At 43.3% G+C, this 18,289-nt stretch overlaps 1 protein-coding gene across 5 annotated transcripts in view; it reads right to left on the bottom strand.

Annotated features, from left to right (window-relative positions):
- Positions 1-18,289, bottom strand: part of LOC100172861 (poly(ADP-ribose) polymerase family member 4) — a 117,704-nt gene that overhangs the window by 21,202 nt on the left and 78,213 nt on the right. For all 5 annotated transcript variants that reach the window (XM_063714681.1, XM_063714682.1, XM_063714683.1 and 2 more), the window contains 12 exon segments: positions 17,810-17,974; positions 17,118-17,164; positions 16,898-16,976; positions 14,178-14,315; positions 12,861-13,056; positions 11,426-11,493; positions 10,236-10,423; positions 7,558-7,657; positions 4,900-5,070; positions 4,565-4,645; positions 1,541-1,621; positions 473-568 (listed from right to left, as the gene is read on the bottom strand). In XM_063714681.1, coding sequence (XP_063570751.1) covers positions 473-568; positions 1,541-1,621; positions 4,565-4,645; positions 4,900-5,070; positions 7,558-7,657; positions 10,236-10,423; positions 11,426-11,493; positions 12,861-13,056; positions 14,178-14,315; positions 16,898-16,976; positions 17,118-17,164; positions 17,810-17,974 — 1,410 coding nt within the window.

Raw genomic sequence — 18,289 nt, 5'->3', positions numbered from 1 at the left:
TGGGGAGGTGGAGTGACTTTCCTCTTTACAGAGCACTGGCAGGTGCTGGCCACTGTGCTGGGCAAGTTACATGATTTTTCCCCTTAAACTTATGAAGGGAGAAGGGGTTCTCAGAGAACCCAGGCCTTTTCTATTTTTTGAGGGTCTTGGATTAATAAAAGACAATAAATGCCAAAACTATAACAAAATTATAGTATATCTGAAAAATACACATTAGCTAATTATCAATAACAATCATAACATTAAAAATGATAACATACTCAACTCACTTAGAAAGATCACCCTAAGTCCCAACACCGACGCCCCCCATGAATGGGAGGCTGGGACTCGTGGGGCCTGCTGGCCTGTCTGCAACCCACGCTTCACAGGCCCGGGGTGTGGGTGTTGCCGTTAACCATCAAAGCAAGGGTGACTTTCTTAACGTGGAAATATAAATAAAATAATTTAACCTCGAATTAACAATAATACATACCCTTTTCTCAACTGCCACAAAGCTTGTAAATTGTGTTATGAGAGAGTTTTCTTTACTGAGTTTAATAATCAGAGATTTCAAGGTTTGTTTCTTCATCTAGGATAGAATAAAACATAAATCATGTCCTGTTTTGTTTATTTCTATTTAGCTATGTCAGTAAATCATTTTAAGATTCGTATTTCCGACTAAATATTGAATTGCAGGTCCTATCTAAATCAGTGGCTCAAATTCCCTTTAAAATGCGATCAACTGACTTAGCCATAGAAAATGTCGCTCTTCATTATGCAGCTCCCTGTAGTTCACAGAGAGCTCTCCCGGGCAGTGGGCTTCCTCATTCTTTCATAGTCTGTGGCTCCCAATTTAAAGCTGAGGAATGGGAAAGACGGAATGACTTGTTCAGGATAAAAGGGCCTTAAACAAAACAGCACACAGAGGCTGCCAACCCAGGGGCATCTGAGGAGAACAGGGAGACCAGCAGGTGACCATCTGTCACTAGAACTGACTGTGGGGGTCTCCAGGGTCTGCTGTCACACTGGCACCTTCTTGTGGGGATGGCATTGAGGACTAATGCTCACAGCCTTGTTGAAGATCTCATCCCTCAGAGAACAGCTGGGCAGTCCCGGTGGCCTGGCTGAGGGGCCCCTCTGCTGAGGCCCTGGTCTGCACAGCACGGGGGGAGTCAGTGGGCTTTGGCAGGTCACTCAGCATTTCGCTTTCAGGCCTCTCATCAGTAAGATGTGTGGTAGCTACCACACAAGAGATCTGAGGTGACGTCCACTACAGGCACTCACCGAGTGTTCTCTGAGCCCTCCTCGGGCTTTTCTGATAAGTAAAACATTACAGAATTTTCTGGAAACCACTGACATCCGCTCTTTTGTTAATTCATTCAACAAACATTTACCACACACCCCACATCCCAGGCACAGTGTCACAGATACAGTGATGAATGCCCTGACACCACAGTCTCCTTCTCCATGCAGCTGACCTCACTTTCTATTTCCACAGATAAATCAACGTAAGAATGCTCGGGAAGAATGTCTAATAGTTTTTACAATGAAAAGAACAAACCTCATGACTGGTTTCATTTTCATGAAGAATGCCATCTTCGTAATCTCTGATTAGAGCTCGGGCTGCCAGCTTGTGGATCATCTGTGTTTAAGTAGCAAAGGAAAAAAAAAGATTCACTTGGCTTCTAATAAAAGACTTGCAAAGAACATCATTTTAAAAATGGAGGTATAATCTGCATACAGTAAAATGCACTCCTCTTAAATATACAGTTTGATGATCTTAAGGGATGTATACAGTTGTGTGACCACTGTTGAAGTGAAGACACAGAACATTCTTTTTACCCTGAAAGGTTCCTGTGTGCCCCTGTGTAGCTTCCTCAAGCCCTGGCAGCTCCTCATCTGCTTTCTGTCCCTAGAGTTTTGCTTTTTCTATAAAAGGCCATTTTGCCAATTCATTTTATTCAAAAAATTGAAAGCTTCTTTTCTACCATAGGAAGAGCCACCTTGGTGCTGGGATGCCCATCCATGAACACGGTCTGCACTCTGCAGGGTGAGGACTGCACGATGTGCACCACCAGGTGCTTCCTCTCCAACAACTGAGAGATGGAACTTTCCTTCATTCCAACGCTTGTAATTTTGTCATTGATAAGGCTGCTTCTCACAGAGGAAGTACAATTTGCTGTGACTTTATGGAAAACGACCTCTTCCCAGGTAAAATTATTTTCCTTCTTTCCCCCTTAGCTCTAATTTTTAAAAATATAATTTCAATTTATTCTCCCTTATCATTACCCACAAAGATCTAATTTTTAAAGCAATATAGAGCTTAAGTTCTATACATAAGTCACTGGCAACTAATAAGTCAATGATACCGATTTAGTGCTGAAAAGTAAGCTGTACGCTTTTGAGAAAAAAACCCAGCAATGTCTGGGAAATGATTTATCTGGTTATACTGATACTCCTTTGAATAAAAAAACTACATAAATAGCATATATAGGCTAGGAACTTTCGAGGCTAAACTATAGTGGATTCAGTACCAGTGCAAATATTACAAACTTCTTGGTAATAATTTGTGATATTGTGATATGCAAAAAGCTAAAATAGGCCACCCCAAAACAGACTTCTTTGGCATATTTTGAGATGCTATTCAGAGGGACAGCAGACACAGGAGTAGCTCTGAAAAGCAGTCCTTTTGTAGGGAATATTTGCATCTGCAGAGGAATCATATGTCAGTGAAGGAAACAGCAGATGCAAACAGGCTTTCTCTGAGACCCCTTATCTGCCTTATCCAGATTTAGGAAAGATGAACTCCCAGGAAGAGGAGGCTAAAGTCTGACACTTTAAAGGGATGATAGAGAAACTGTTACCAGAGGTGCTTCTATTCTCTCTCAGGGCTGCTGCCTGCCAGACTTCATCCGCATCACAAGAAAGCCTTTGCTCACCATGTGTTTCCTCCCCTCACCCTCCCACAACCTGTCCCCACTTCCCCCAGGAGCCCCACAATCCTACCCGCCTCTGTACAGTATGAAACTTCACTCATCTGGCACTTCTTTGAGTCTCATGTGGCTCCTGCACATATGACAACATCTGCATATCTTTTCCCCTGCTAATCTATTGTTGGATTGTTTTATAGACCAAACATGGAAACTTCAGAGGGAAAATCTGAACTTCCCTACAGACGTAAGAAATATATGTATTTGTTATTCCTAACAGGACCCTTCAACCACACCTGAGTTTATGTTAATGAGGTGACTTTTAGAAAGTCCCTAGAATGAGGGCTGGTTGCTGGGGAACCAACCATATGATTAGAGGGCTGGAACTTTCAGCCCCACTCCCCAACCTCCAGGGAGGGGAGAGTTAATCACCAATGGCCAATGATTTAAATCAACCAGGGCTTCGTAATGAAACCTGCATTAAAAACTCCACCTAAAGGGGTCAGGGAGCTTCTGGGTCAGCACTCATGTGCCAGGAGGATGGTGTACCCCAACTGTATGTTAGACAGAAGCTCCTGTGCTTGGGACTATTCTGGGCCTTACCCTGTATACCTCTTCATCTGGCTGTTCATTCGTATCCTTTATAATATTCTTTGCAATGAATCAGTAATACTAAGGTAAACTTTTCCTGAGTTCTGTGAGCTGTTACAGCAAATTACTGAACCTGAGAAAGGGTTGTGGGAACATTGACTTGGAGATGACCAGAAGTGTGGGCAACCTGGGGACCTGCTACTTGCTACTGGTGTCTGGAGTTGGAACTAGTCTTGTGGGACTGAGCCCTCACCCTGTGAGGCCTGTGCCAACCCCAGGCAGCTAGTGTCAGAATTGAATTAAATTGTAGGACATGCAACTGGTGTCAGAGAATTGGTTGGGAAAAACACATATCTGGAAACCAGAAATGGTGTGAGTATTTGGGAAACAGGTATTTTTTCTTTCATAATTCATTTGCTTTTAATCAAAAAAGGAAATGAACCCATATTCTCAATATACGATATGATTTACTCTTAGTCCAGTATTATTATAACTAGTATTTCTAAATAGCATCAGTAGGCCAGTGGCATGTAACTTTTATTGAGTCATGAACATCTTTGAGAACCTCTCTAGCAAAATTTCCATGCATAAATGCCATACTTAATTGCAGTTATTGCCACCCACTGATGCCCACATAGACACACCTAGACCAAACTACCCCGGATGAAGAAGTGCTGCATTAGAAACTGAAGGAAAGTATACTCATTTGCACATATAGTCCATCTCCACATTGTGTAATGAAATTTCAACACAGGAAAACAACAAAGGAAGTACAGACAGCAGGGGGATCCAATCTTTTGGCTTCCCTGGCCACAGTGGAAGAGGAAGAACTGTCTTGTGTGACACATAAAATACACTAACACTAACGATAGCTAATGAGCTGAAAACAAAAACTTGCAAAAAAATTTCATAATGTTTTAAGAAAGTTTACGAATTTGTGTTGGGCCGCATTCAAAGCTGCCCTGGGCTGCGGGTTGGACAAGCTTGACATAGAGCATTATATATGGAAACATAAAATCATAACTTTCAAACAATGGGTTGATAGTTTAGGTTTTGAATCTTACAGTTCCAGTTGTCTTCTGAAGCTCAGTAGTCGACACCATTGTACAAAATTCTTTCTCTTGAATTAGTGCACACAGAGTTGCCTGAAATTGGAAAAAAAATAAATTCCTCATTAGCCTTTCCACTCTGCAGTGTCTTGGTTTAACAGAAATTCTTTTGGTGATTTCCTCTCCCCTTTCAATAAAAACTAGAAGCCTCCCCAAAGCCCTGGCTAACCACCAGCTATGTTCCCAGAAGAAGAAAATCTGCTGGTGAGAAGGGGAGGGAAGAAGACAGAAAAAAAATTAGCAAAATATATTGGTCTTCCCATAGAATAACAAACTCTGCGCCTTCTTACCTGTGTGCAGTGAGGAATGAATCCATAGACAAGGAGTCGATCATTGCGAAACAAGGACGGCACCTGGGCTGGGGCCTGCAGGGCCTCGGGCCCATCTGGATTGAGTTGCTGCCATTTGACTGAGACAGAGTGGTAACTTGGAGAACATAGCCTGGTCATTTGGTCTTCTATCTATTTATAAAAGAGGAATTATTTCTCTTTCAATGCTCCATCCAGAAAATAGTTACTTCACATTTAAAATAAAGTATACATTCTATCCTTTGGGAATTTTATAACTCTTTGGTATTTTCTCTTCTTCCTGCTACAGGGTACTTTCCCGAAAATAGTTTAAACAGAAGTTTATTTATTTTATTTTGAGATGGAGTTTTGCTCTGTCGCCCAGGTGGGAGTGCAGTGGCACAATCTTGGCTCACTGCAACCTCCCCCTCCCAGGTTCAAGTGATTTTCCTGCCTCAGCCTCCCAGGTAGCTGGGACTACAGGCGTGCACCACCACACCCAGCTAATTTTTGTATTTTTAGTAGAGATGGGGTTTCACCATGTTGCCCAGGCTGGTCTCGAACTCCTGACCTCAGGTGAGCCATCCACCTCAGCGTCCCAAAGTGCTGGGTTATAGGCATGAGCCACCATGCCCAGCTAGAATTTTAAATAATAGCATGATCACATCTTTTACATTTACAAAGCATACTGAAATTATTCCTTTAGCTAATTACTAATATGCAACCTTGGTATGAGTAGATTCCAGTACTTGAATAGATATTTCTCCAAAGAAGATACACAAAAGCCAGCAAGTGCATGCAAAGATGCTTGATGTCACTAGTCATTAGGGAAGTGTAAATCAGAACCACAGTGAGATCCCATTTCACACCCAGTGGGATGGCTGTTATTAAAAAACAAGTGGTGGCTGGGCAGAGTGGCTCATGCCTGTAATCCCAGCACTTTGGGAGGCCAAGGCAGGCAGATTGCTTGAGCTTGGGATTCGAGACCAGCCTGGGACCATGGCGAAACACTGTCTCTACAAAAAATTAGCCGGGTGTGGTGGTGTGGGCCTGTTGTCTCACCTACTTGGGGGATGAGGGAGAAAGATGGCTTGAGACCAGGATGTCAGGGCTGCAGTGAGCCAAGCTTGCACCACTGAATTCCAGCTTGGGTGAAAAAGTGACACCCTGTCTCGAAAAACACCAACAACAAACAAAAACCAACCAACCAACCAAACAAAAAACAATAAGAAAAAAAGTGGTGGCATACGCCTCTAGTCCCAGCTACTCTGGAGGCTGAGGTGGGAGGATCGCTTGGGCTCAGGAAGTTGAGGCTGTGGTGAGCTATGATTGCACCACTGCACTCCAGCCTAGATGACCGAGCAACACTGTGTCTCAAAAACCAAAACAAACCAAAGAAAAGCTGGTTGATTTCAATCAATAAGGAAAAAAAAAGAATGATGACTGTTGGTGAGGATGTGAAAAAACTGGAATCCTGGTGCATTGGTGGTGGGAATGTAAAATGATGCAGCTGCTATGGAAGACAGCATGGCAATTCCCAAAAAAAACTAAACATAGAATGAACATATGATCCAGCAATCCCACGCTGTGCATATATCCAGAATTGAAAGCAGACTCAAACAGATACTTGTATACCAATGCTCATAGCAGCATTATTCACAATAGCCAAAGGACAGAAACAACCCAAGTGTCCACCGACAGATGAATGGATAAGCAAAATGTGGTCCATCCATGCAATGGAATATTATTCAGCTTTAAAAAGAACGGAAATTCTGACACATGCTTCAACATAGACGGATGTTAAAAACATCATGCTAAGTGAAATAAGCCAGACATAAAAGGACAATGTCCTGTGACTCCACTTATGTGAGATACTCAGAAAAGGCAAAGTCATAGAGACAGAACGTAGAGTCATGGTTAGCAGGCGCTGGGTGTAGGAGGGAATGTGGAGTTACTGTTTAATGAGTACGTAGTTTCTGTTTGGGCTGATGAAATAGTCTGAAGATGGTGATGGTTGCACAGCATTGTGAATGTAGCTAATACCACTAAATTGTACACCTAAAAATGGTTAAAATGGCCGGGCACAGTGGCTCACGCCTGTAATCCCAGCACTTTGGGAGGCCGAGGTGGGCAGATCACGAGGTCAGGAGATCAAGACCATCCTGGCTAACACAGTGAAACCCCATCTCTACTAAAAATACAAACAATCAGCCAGGCATGGTGGCTGGCGCCTGTAGTCCCAGCTAGTTGGGAGGCTGAGGTAGAAGAATGGCATGAACCCGGGAGGCAGAGCTTGCAGTGAGCCGAGATGGCGCCACTGCACTGCAGCCTGGGTGACAGAGCAAGACTCTGTCTCCAAAAAAAAAAAAAAAAAAGTTAAAATGCTAAATTTTATCATAATAAGGAAAATTAATTTCAGCAAAACATATTTAATAATTCACTTTAAAAAAAATCAGTGCATAATTTTTAAGGCAGAAATCAAACTATAAGCTGGGAGAATGACCTGATGAAGAACTAAGGCAGGGCTCACACCTGCAGCAGTGCTTGCCTCTATATGGCTCCCCTCTCCTTCAAGGAAACACAGATATTCCTATTTCTTAGTCTCGGAAGAATATGAGATTTCCAAACATAAATATAAAACCAGATGTTTAAAAAACATACCTGTTTTCTCCAACTATGCTTGGATTTTGCATTAAAATATTCAAATACTCCGGCACCACACTGGGACAAAATCCTTAAGATGTGACGATTTGCTGTCGAACTGATCACATTTCACATGTTTTAATTTTGAAGACATTAGAAATATTTTTGAAGTACATGTTAACAGTGTTGAGAAAGCTCACAACTCAATAGGAGAGACATGACGTGGGGAAGAATGTACTCATGTGTCGCTGAGGTTAAACAGAGAAAGTAATAATAGAAGGAAACATCTGAAAGTTTGGCTAATTTAAGCTCCCATCTATCAGAGGACTGACTTATCCTTCAAATAGAAAAAAGTTGAAATTCTCGACTTTCAATTCACTGAGGGAGGGAGTAGATGACTCTAAAAACAACTCTATAAGGTATCAGAATGCTGACAAAGATATCAACTTAATTTCCATAAATAACAATATTACCTGAATCTGATCCCAAAGGCCTAGAGCTGGCAAAGAGTGAATAAAGTCTACCTCTTAAAATCTGATACACATCAACATAGCAAAAGGCATAAAGAAGCAACTCTCACTCTAGCAAAGAGCATCTCTGACATTTAAATGACAAGTGCCCTATTACTTTTCTCTCTACAATAATTCTACAACTATCAAGAACTCCTTGCTTAGAGGAGTTCCTCCTGAAATATTAAAGAAAACATCAATTATTTTTCAGAAAAAGAGCTTATGAAAATAATTTCCAAGATGTTTTTCAACCTATGGATAAAGACTGGATTTGTCTTTACCCTCCATATTAATTGGTGATGATCATAACATTGACTAGAAGATCCCTAACATGGGTTATTGGTAGTTACAGCTTCCGTCCGTTAGCGAGGCAGGCTGGAGTCTTCCTGTGCTCCTTCAGGGTGGCTCTCAGAGGACCAGGACTCACGCCAGGCAGGAGGCCTGATGGTCTCTACCCCTGGGAACCTCACTTTACTAAAGTTTGTAATTGCAAACACATGCTTGGAAGATAAGGGAGAAACACTTAGAAAGATCCCAAAAACTCGACAGAAAAGCAGAATGGATCCCAGCCCCTCCAGGCATGGGCGGTGCTAACTGGCACAGTCTCCTCTTGGAGCAGGCTCCCCCACTGCACACCCAGACTCCCCGTCACATGCCTTACATTTTTCAATTTTTTTTTTATTTTTAAAGATGGGGTCTTGCTCAGTCACTCAAGCTGGAGTGCAACTGCCTGACCATGGCTCACTACAGCCTTGACCTCCTGGGCTGAAGCGATCCTCCTGCTTTGGCCTCCCAAAGTGCTGGGACCACAGGAGCGAGCCACTGAGCCTGACCTCATCACACTGCCTTGATTTCCTCCCTGGCACATGGGAAAATCCCATCTCCCAGCCCCAGAGTGGGGGCCCGATGTTTGTCCCAGAATAGGCCCTCACTGAAGAAGGCATGAATAGGTGCCAGTACCTCTGCTCTGTGGTGTCTGAGCCCTGACCTGGGAGCAGGGGGCAGGGAGGGGCTGCTGAGACCAGGAGACGGTGCACAGGCTGCCCTGAGTGCAGCTGTGAGCTCAGCAGGTGAAGTCCCATCAGGAACAACTCCTGGTGGAGCTGCTCAGGCTGGATATATTTCTTCATTGGCCTCTGATGCTGGGCTAGGCCTTAGATTACAGAGAACAGAGCCAGGAGCTGTGACTGTGGAGGACAAAGAAGAAAGCCCTCAAGGCAGGCAGAGCTGGCTTGAGTATAGCAGCTAGGGGTGTCGGAGGCCACAGAGGGGCATCGGAGCCACAGAGGGGCATTGGGGGTGCTGGCTCCTGGAGCTCAGGGCGAGTCCAGGTCAAGGCTCAGGGGCAAGGACAGCAAAGAGGCCCCCATTCTGCCCCCATGAAGAAGCTGAGGACCTGCTCCATGCACTGCCTCAGAATACAGACAGCTGGTGACCACTTGCTGGGGCGGTGGCCACAGGTAGGAGTCCAGGGGCTACAGAGGCAGGCAGGATGGGCAAGTCCTATGCAGACACCAAGTGGCCCCCTCTGTTCGATGTTTTCCTTACACATACACCACATACCTTAGTGCCATCCAAAAGAGCTAACCTCTAATGGGGAAGGGGCAATTCCAACAATGTAGGGGTGTTAGCCTCCCATGGAAAGCTTCTATGCACACCACAGGGTTTGAAAATACACGTGCTCATAATGGCCAGAAAAGAGATGCGAAGGAGCAAAGCAGCCTGGTGGGGTCTGCCTGGAGGTCACATGCCCCCACCACGAGTCCAGCACAGCCAGTGAGGAGGTTTACCCAGGCCCCTCGGGACAAGCGGAGATTTGGATTCTTATGCTAAATAATAACATCTAATATTGATTTGGTGCTTTTTGGTTCAGTTCTGTTCTGAGTGCTTTCTATGTATGAGCTCATTTATTCCTCAGCAATCCTAGGACGTAGGTATTTTCATTATCATCTTGGTTTTACAGATGAGAGGTTAAGGAACTTGCTCAAAGTCACAGCTAAGCTAATGAGTGGCCAACCCAGGTTCTGAGACTCAGGCAGTCTGGCTGGGAGCCCGGAGCCCCATCCCTCTATGCTGTAAGGCTTCTGTATTCTAGTGTCAACTTCCAAGCTTGCAAAAGTCCCGTGCAGGGCAACAAGAAGACCTCCCCGTGAGTTTGGACTATGTGACCAGCTCTCTGAGACTCACCCGATACCGCAGGCGAATAACCTCGTGTGGGGGCGGCTCCTCTTCACGAGCTGTAATGTCAGGCTCTCATCCTGGAGGTGCCCATCAGACACCAAGAGGATGTTCCGTGACCCTCGAGCAGGGTACAATAAGCTAAGATATCGGAGCGTTTTCCAGAAGTCTGTGTTTCCCATGGTAGGTGTGGCAGACTGGAGGAAATGAAGTGAAAGATTATGTTCTCCTTGTTGGATGCAGTCACCATTTGCTGTCATCATTGACACATCTAAGGACAGTGTAGGGCTATAGTGACACCGAAAATATTTTCTTTCCCTAATTATACATTTGTGAAACAACTAAACTTATGTCCTTTTAGTTTATTTCATGTCACACAGTAACTATAACATTATCACCTCACGCTTATTTGATTTTTTAGTGTCCAGAGGACTATGACATCTACAGGAAGAAATGTCCCATCCAATCAGCCCTGGATTTGCCAGCCTGGCTGAGGCAGCTGGTCAGTCTCAGCTTGCTCAATTTTATTATTATTTTATTTCTTTTTTTTTTCTTTGAGATGGAGTCTCGCTCCGTTGCCCAGGCTGGAGTGCAGTGGCACAATCTCGGCTCACTGCAACTTCTACCTCCTGGATTCAAGCGATTCTCCTGCCTCAGCCTTCCGAGTGGCTGGGATTACAGGTGTCCGTCACTATGCCTGGCTAATTTTTTGTATTTTAAGTAGAGATAGGGTTTCACCATGTTGGCCAGGTTGGTCTCGAATTCCTGACCTCAGGTGATCCACCCGCCCTGGCCTCCCAAAGTGCTGAGATTACAGGTGTGAGCCACCATGCCCAGCATTTCTTTTTTCTTTCTTTTTTTTTTTTTTTTTTTTAAACCTCAACCCTTTTAGATAAAGCTGGCTGCATTTTAAGAGAAAAAAAACGAAGGACAGAAGAAAACTTTTCAAAGCTGTTAATGCTAGTTGCATTAGGGTGTTGGGACATGGGTGATTTTTTTCTTTCTATTCTTTTTAATTTCCAATTTTTCCTTAATGAGTTCATCATCATTTTAATTAATGAAATAAAGAGCTCATCAATATAGAAAAACCACAGGACTAGGGGTGCTCTGATGGTGGCTTGAGGGGCCTAAGCCCTGGAGGTCCCCTTAAAGCATGGTAGGAAAAGACCCAAGAGGTACAGGAAGCCTCTTGCACTCACCATGATGAACTCTGCTGCCGCAGTATTGTTTGTGATATGCTTAGGATACGAAAATAGCTCCTTGTAACCTGTGTAATAAGATCAGCATGAGGTGCTGCTTCCACACATTCACTTGCTTGAGCACTAACAAACAATAATGTTACTTCATACCATCACGGCTGTTGTAAAGGATGTTATATATTTATGTGTGTACCTTTCTTTTTAGAAAACTGTTTGATAACTTTAACATACAAAAGATTGACCACAGGCCAGGCACGGTGGCTCATGCCTGTAATCCCAGCACTTTGGGAGGCCAAGGTGGGTGTATCACCTGAGGTCAGGAGTTCAAGACCAGCTCTGGTCAACAGGGTGAAACCCTGTCTCTGCTAAAAATACAAAAATTAGCTGGGTGTGGTGGTGGGCACTGTAATCTTAGCCACTGGAGAGGCTAGGGCCGGGAGGCAGAGGTTGCAGTGAGCTGAGATTGCACCACCGCACTCCAGCCCGGGCAACAAAGTGAGACTCTGTCTCAAAAAAAAAAAAAAAAAAAAAAATTCACCGCACTATTTTTCTAAATAATACATCATAGAGCATTCAAACTGTGGCGCTTTACTATGCAAAATGTTGAGTCAAATTCCATGTGCACATGTAGATCACTTGTGCAAAGGTGCAGGGCATTGCAATGGCCTGAGCAGCTTGGCCCCCCGAAGGCCAGTCTCTGCTCATGCCCTTTGCACTCCCCATGCTTATCCGACCTCTGCCCCAGCAGCAGCAGACTGTACCTCTGGGGAAAAGGGGCTGGGCCTTCTGCTGGATGGCACAGAGGATGAGAATCAATAGGATAGGACTGTCCCCTCACTCTACTCTACACACCTCTCATCCCTGAGTTGCTGCCTTCTGGTGGCTGAGATGTCCCTGGGCCCCACCTGGAGGGTGGCACTACCTCCCTTCTAGTAGTGCTGGCCGGATACTTCCTGAGACCATTCCTTATAGGTTTTCTATGACTGCACTGATGGAAAATGTTTTGTCCTTAGACTTGGGACCTCCTACTCAACAGACCAAGGGTTTTGCATTTGGTTCAGTTGCTAATGACAACAGTAGCATTTATATCTCACTTACTGTGAACAGGCAAAGTTTAAAAATCCTTTACATCTATTAGCTCAGTTCTCCTCACAGCAACACTGTGAGTTAGGGATAATTATCCTCAGATCGTAGATGAGGAAACGGAGGCACCAGAAGTTCAAGTAGTGCACCCAAGGTGACACACAGAGCCTGTGAGTAGTACAGCTGGAATCTGGACCTAGGGGGTCCAGCGCCAGAGCTTTTGTTCTTCAGTTTCATACTAGGCTGCCCCTCACCGCACAGGTGGGGTCGGGTACTCACAGTTGTCAGTTCTACAGAGCGTGATTCACATGTGGGGGAAGCACATGCAGGACCAGGGCCAAAGTGCACTCACCTGTGCCGAACTGGATAATATTTACTTTTTGCTTCTCACCCACCAAGGACAGCGCATGCAAGGCAATTTGCTTGGCTTGCAAGAATGTCACACCCTCCATGGAACTGGAGCAGTCGAGACAAATAATCACTTCGCTCTCATTGGCTAAGTCAGGGAGGTCGACATCGAGATCGGGTTGAAAGACAAGCATGCAAGCCTGAAAGGAGAAAGAAGGTGCTGGACTGGAGCTTCTTGTCACTTCAACTGGAAAAGGTCTACTTAGAAAACTCCAAACGTTTCTAGTGAGGTAAACTAATGCTATAAAAACAGAAAGAATAAGATGTAATTAACAACAAGATGGCCTACTAGGAGTTCCAGTCAAAAGTAGAATGTTAGAACTGGGAGTTTTCAACTTCTGACATAAACTTCTGAGAGGTCAAGAATTAATATCTGAAAAATCAAATAGCATCAACATTATATAACAAATATATATATATATCTCACACACACTATTCTAAGAGGAATATAGATGCCATTGTGATTACTAAAATACACACACATACCTTTTATTCTACTAATTAACCAATATTTAACTACTATCATGTAAGTTTCCTTTTTTTTTTTTTTTTTTCCTGAGACAGGGTCTCCCTCTGTTTTCCAGGCTGGTGTGCAGTGGCACGATCACAGCTCAGTTTAACCTCAACCTCCTGGACTCAAGTGATCACCCTGTCTTAGCCTCCTGAGAAGCTGAAACCACAGGTGTGTATGACCACACCTGGCTAATTTTTTTTCTTAATTTTTTATAGAGACCAGGTCTCACTATGTTTCCCAGGCTGGTTTCAAACTCCTGAGCTCAAGCAATCCACCTGCCTTGGCCTCTCAAAGTGCTGGGATTACAGGTGTGAGTCACCACACCCAGCCTAAGTTTCTATTTTTATTTTAACTTAAGAAGAGACTCTTTGTCACAGCCACACAAAATGGTGTTATTACCAACCACAAATAACTGCTTATTTGTTTTTCCAGTATCAGTATTTTAAAAGTATAACACGTATAGAAAATATCCAATGTAATGTCTGATGGCACATGTTCTTTTGGTGGAGCTTAAAGTAAAAATGCCAATTTGTACAGGCAAATCATCCACATAAGGGTTTTGGATGAAACATCAGAAGTTTGGCATGCTTGATATCACAAATATTTTTAGTCACAGAATCTTGGGATGTGAGAGTACATTTTGTAATGCTAGTTTTTCAGGACAATCAATAATTTGCAAGTTTAACCAGCTTATTCTGAAGCATTTTTTCAATAGCATCTCCTATGTCTAAGTAAAAAGGAGTATACCTCGCTTTCTTTTTCTGGATGTTTTTCAACCCACATTCTTGGGAGATAGGCAGCAGACAAACCGATGTGGAGAGAAAATCCACTGCTGTCTAAGGAGCTGCCTTCCATGGTGCTAATGACAGCTTTGCAGTCTGTGCGCTGCAAAACAAACACCACGACAACAAGGTGAGTAATGGAGTAACACCATATTAGCAGTCTGCACTTACCTGTCATGGAGCAAACCCTTGCATAGCTTACATAACTCTATTAAGAATCAACGAAGTAGTGGTAAATTCCAAAATAATGAAATGTAGGCTGGGTGCAGTGGCTCACGCCTATAATCTCAGCACTTTGGGACACTGAGGTGGGTGGAGTTTGAGGCCAGCCTGGCCAACATGGTGAAACCCTGTCTCTACTAAAAATGCAAAAAATTAGCTGGGAGTAATGGTGGGCACCTGTATTCCCAGCTACTCAGGAGGCTGAGGCAGGAGAATTGCTTGAACCCAGGAGGTAGAGGTTGCAGTGAGCCAAGATCGTGCCACTGCACTCCAGCCTGGGTAACAACAGGGAAACTCTGTCTCAAAACAAAAACAAAACAAAACAAAACAAAACAAAAAAACCAAAATAACAAAATGTAGGCTTTAGAAGACCATGAGCATATTAGTCACCCTTCTGCAATCCTAAGGTTGATTCACATGGTCAAATTTAGGTAAGTGTGAGACAGTCTCAAACCCTGGATCCAAAGATTATAGATCTGCCCATTCAGTTAGACTTATCTGGGTATAGCAGACAGCACATCAGATAATTAAAACCGAGAAGACTAAAATAGAAAATTCAACAGAAATCTTAGAATTATAACTTATTTGTATATTATATTTTCATGAATATAAAAAAGCTGTTGAAAATGTAAATAAGCTTTACAACAACAAAGGCAAAGGCATGTGCTAGAGTGTCACATGACCACAAAGTCTCTCCACTCCTGTCTGCGTGCCCCTTTGCAACGTGACTTTTGAAGTTCCTCCTGCCTTGAGGCAGCAGCTATATTTCCACCCTTGAAACTGGAGCTGGCCATAGGCCTTGCTGTGGCCAATGATATGTTGGCAGATGAGATACAAGTAGGGGCGTGAAAAGTGTCCATGCAACGGGGCTGACACTCTCTTGTTGCTACTGAGGACTCCTCCACCATTATGTAGTGGCTCACGCCTGTAATCGCAACACTTTGGGAGGCCAAGGTGGGCGGATCACCTGAGGTCAGGAGTTCGAGACCAGCCTTGCCAACATGGGAAACCCCGTCTCTACTAAAAATAGAAAATTTAGCTGGGCATGGTGACAGGCACCTGTAGTTTCAGCTACTCAGGAGGCTGAGGCATGAGAATCGCTTGAACCCAGGAGTCAGAGTTTGCAGTGGGCCAAGGTCCCATCACTGCACTCCAACCTGGGCGACAGAGTGAGACTCTGTCTCAAAAAACAAACAAACAAAAAAAAAAAAAAAAAAAAGAAAAGAAAAGAAAAGAAAAAAAGAAAGGCACTGCAGAAAGGTACGAGAGAGGAACATTTTTTTTAATACAACAAAATTTCTCAGAACTAAAGACCACCAGTTACATACAATGAATGATAATCATACTATTATGAAATTTCAGAATACCAGAGATAAAGAGAAGGTCTGAAATTCCTGCAGAATTCTAAAAAGGAAAATAGGCTGGGTGTGGTGGCTCACACCTGTAATTCTAGCACTTTGGGAAGCCGAAGCAAAAAGGATCCCTTGAGACCAGGAGTTTGAGAAAAGCCTGGGCAACATGGTGAGACCCTGTCTCTACAATTTTTTTTTTTTTTGAGATGGAGTCTCACTCTGACGCCTAGGCTGGAGTGCAGTGGCGCAATCTCGGCTCACTGCAAGCTCCGCTTCCTGGGTTCACGCCATTCTCCCACCTCAGCCTCCCGAGTAGCTGGGACCACAGGTGCCCACCACCACACCTGGCTAATTTTTCATATTTTTAGTAGAGACGAGGTTTTACCACGTTAGCCAGGATGGTCTCAATCTCCTGACCTCATGATCTGCCCACCTCGTCCTCCCAAAGTGCTTGGATTACAGGCATGAGCCACCACACCCAGCCAATTTTTTTTTTTTTTTTTAATTAGCCAGGTGTGCTGGCAGAGGCCTGTAGCCCTAGCTGCTCAGGAGTCTGAAGCAGGAGGATTGTTTGAGCCAAGGAGTTAAAGGATGAAGTGAGCCATGACTGCATCACTGTACTCTAGTCTGGGTGACAGAGCAAGACCCTGTCTCAAAAAATAAAACAAACCAAAAAAAACTCATCATAATATTATACATTTCTTGGCTCAGTGGTAAACATCATTTACATGGTAATCACTGACTATTGTGAAACAGGTCTTTTGGAATGAAGGGGAAAGGAAAAGTAGGGAGTTAGGTGGGCGGAGGGGGCAAGAGCTACACGTCCAACTTCCAAAACAGGAAGTCAAAAGATAATTTCTGAAACAGGTGAATCAAGAAAAAGCATTAAAAATTAATATTTAACAATTGGAGGCAAAATCAAAGAAACAGCTCAAATAGTCCAAGTGATTCACTTTCTCTGGAAACTGGTCTGGGGAGAATCAGGGGCAGGAGTACTGCTTCTTGTTAGAAGTTTTGTCAGCATTATTTCACTTTTCAATCATGTGCATACATTGCTAAGATAAAAGTAGTGTTAAAATAACGGCTCTTAAGAAATCAAAGATGCACTAACCTTTTGTTTCAGTTCATGTGTATCACTGAAAATGAGTTCAATCACGTACGGCATCTCAATAGACATAGTCAAAGAGAAGCTAGCAAAAATGAAGAGAAAGTTGTCTTAGTCTACAATCTTAAATTTCTATCTGAAATTATTTCAAACAATTCTAAATGGAAATTTAAACCAGAAAACCAATATCCATTGAATTGACAGGTTTTATATTTTAGGTACTAACCTTTGCTTTGTTCCTATTTCTTTTATACAAATCTTCTCTACTGTATCCTGTTAAAAGAAAAACACATTTGTATAACTAAGCATATATTAAGTTTCACAATGAGACTCTAAACTGAATGTAATCTTGGCAAGGCCACAACTGTCAGCAAGACAGCTGGTTTCAAGCAGTGAAACACACAAAGTTTGCTCATGGAATGACAGGAACTTCTAAAATACAACTCACCATTTTGACAGAGATTTTAAACTCTATGTATGTCTGTGTGTATACACACACACACACACACATTTTATACATGTGCTGTACATACAAAGTAGGAAGTTTGGAGGGATATACCAAAGCATTAACCATTAACTCTGGGCAATGGGATAAAGGATGGTTTTGATTTTCTTATTTTGGCTTATTTGTATTCTCTATGCTTATCTAGTTCTTCATGATGAACATGCACTACAGATATAACATTTTTTGAGTGATTAAGCAGAATAAAAATATGCTTATTGATCATATCTGTATCTTTTATTCTTTTCATTTTATACACATAATGTACCTAAACGCATAAATGTCAGTAAAATTAACTTTATGCCTAAAAGATTATTTTACATGTTTTTCTCTCCAGGCATAAATTCCTCCACAGCCCTCCACCACTCCCCCTCCACTGCCGCCAAAATGCTTCTTCAAATCTTATGCGTACAAACCTGAAGGTTTTCATTCAAAGCCTTGTCCTGTTGCCAGGGTGCTACAGTGGCGGGCATGAAAAAGACACCAACAGTGCCCAGGATGCTGAGTTCTGTGATGTAGGTAATTTTTATAAGAACCTTAGCCTTAGGGGGTAAGTTTCCAACACTTACAGTAAAAACGTCCTGAAACAGAAACATATGACTTAGCTTCCAATTGAAAGCATACCCATTATATGCCAGCTAACTCCACGTACTTCTTAAGCAACTCAAATGACAACCTGCCAAATTCTTCCTCAGAAAACAGTAATAAAACCTAAAAGACACATTGGTGGGGCTAACGGAGAATCCTGGAGCCATTCACCACTGGTGGGAACAGGGTGATGTCCGTGGCAGGCAGGCAGAGAGGGGCCCCCCTGGCAGCGGAACTGGGAAGAGGCACTCATGGACTCTGCCCCAGGGGGCTCTCACGTGTGAGCTCCCTGCACAAGTGGGCTCTGC

This window comes from Pongo abelii, chromosome 14, assembly GCF_028885655.2.
Source record: "Pongo abelii isolate AG06213 chromosome 14, NHGRI_mPonAbe1-v2.0_pri, whole genome shotgun sequence".
Lineage (NCBI taxonomy): Eukaryota > Metazoa > Chordata > Mammalia > Primates > Hominidae > Pongo > Pongo abelii.
The sequence above is the reverse complement of the archived record's forward strand: the minus strand, read 5'-3'. Positions and strand labels throughout refer to the sequence as shown.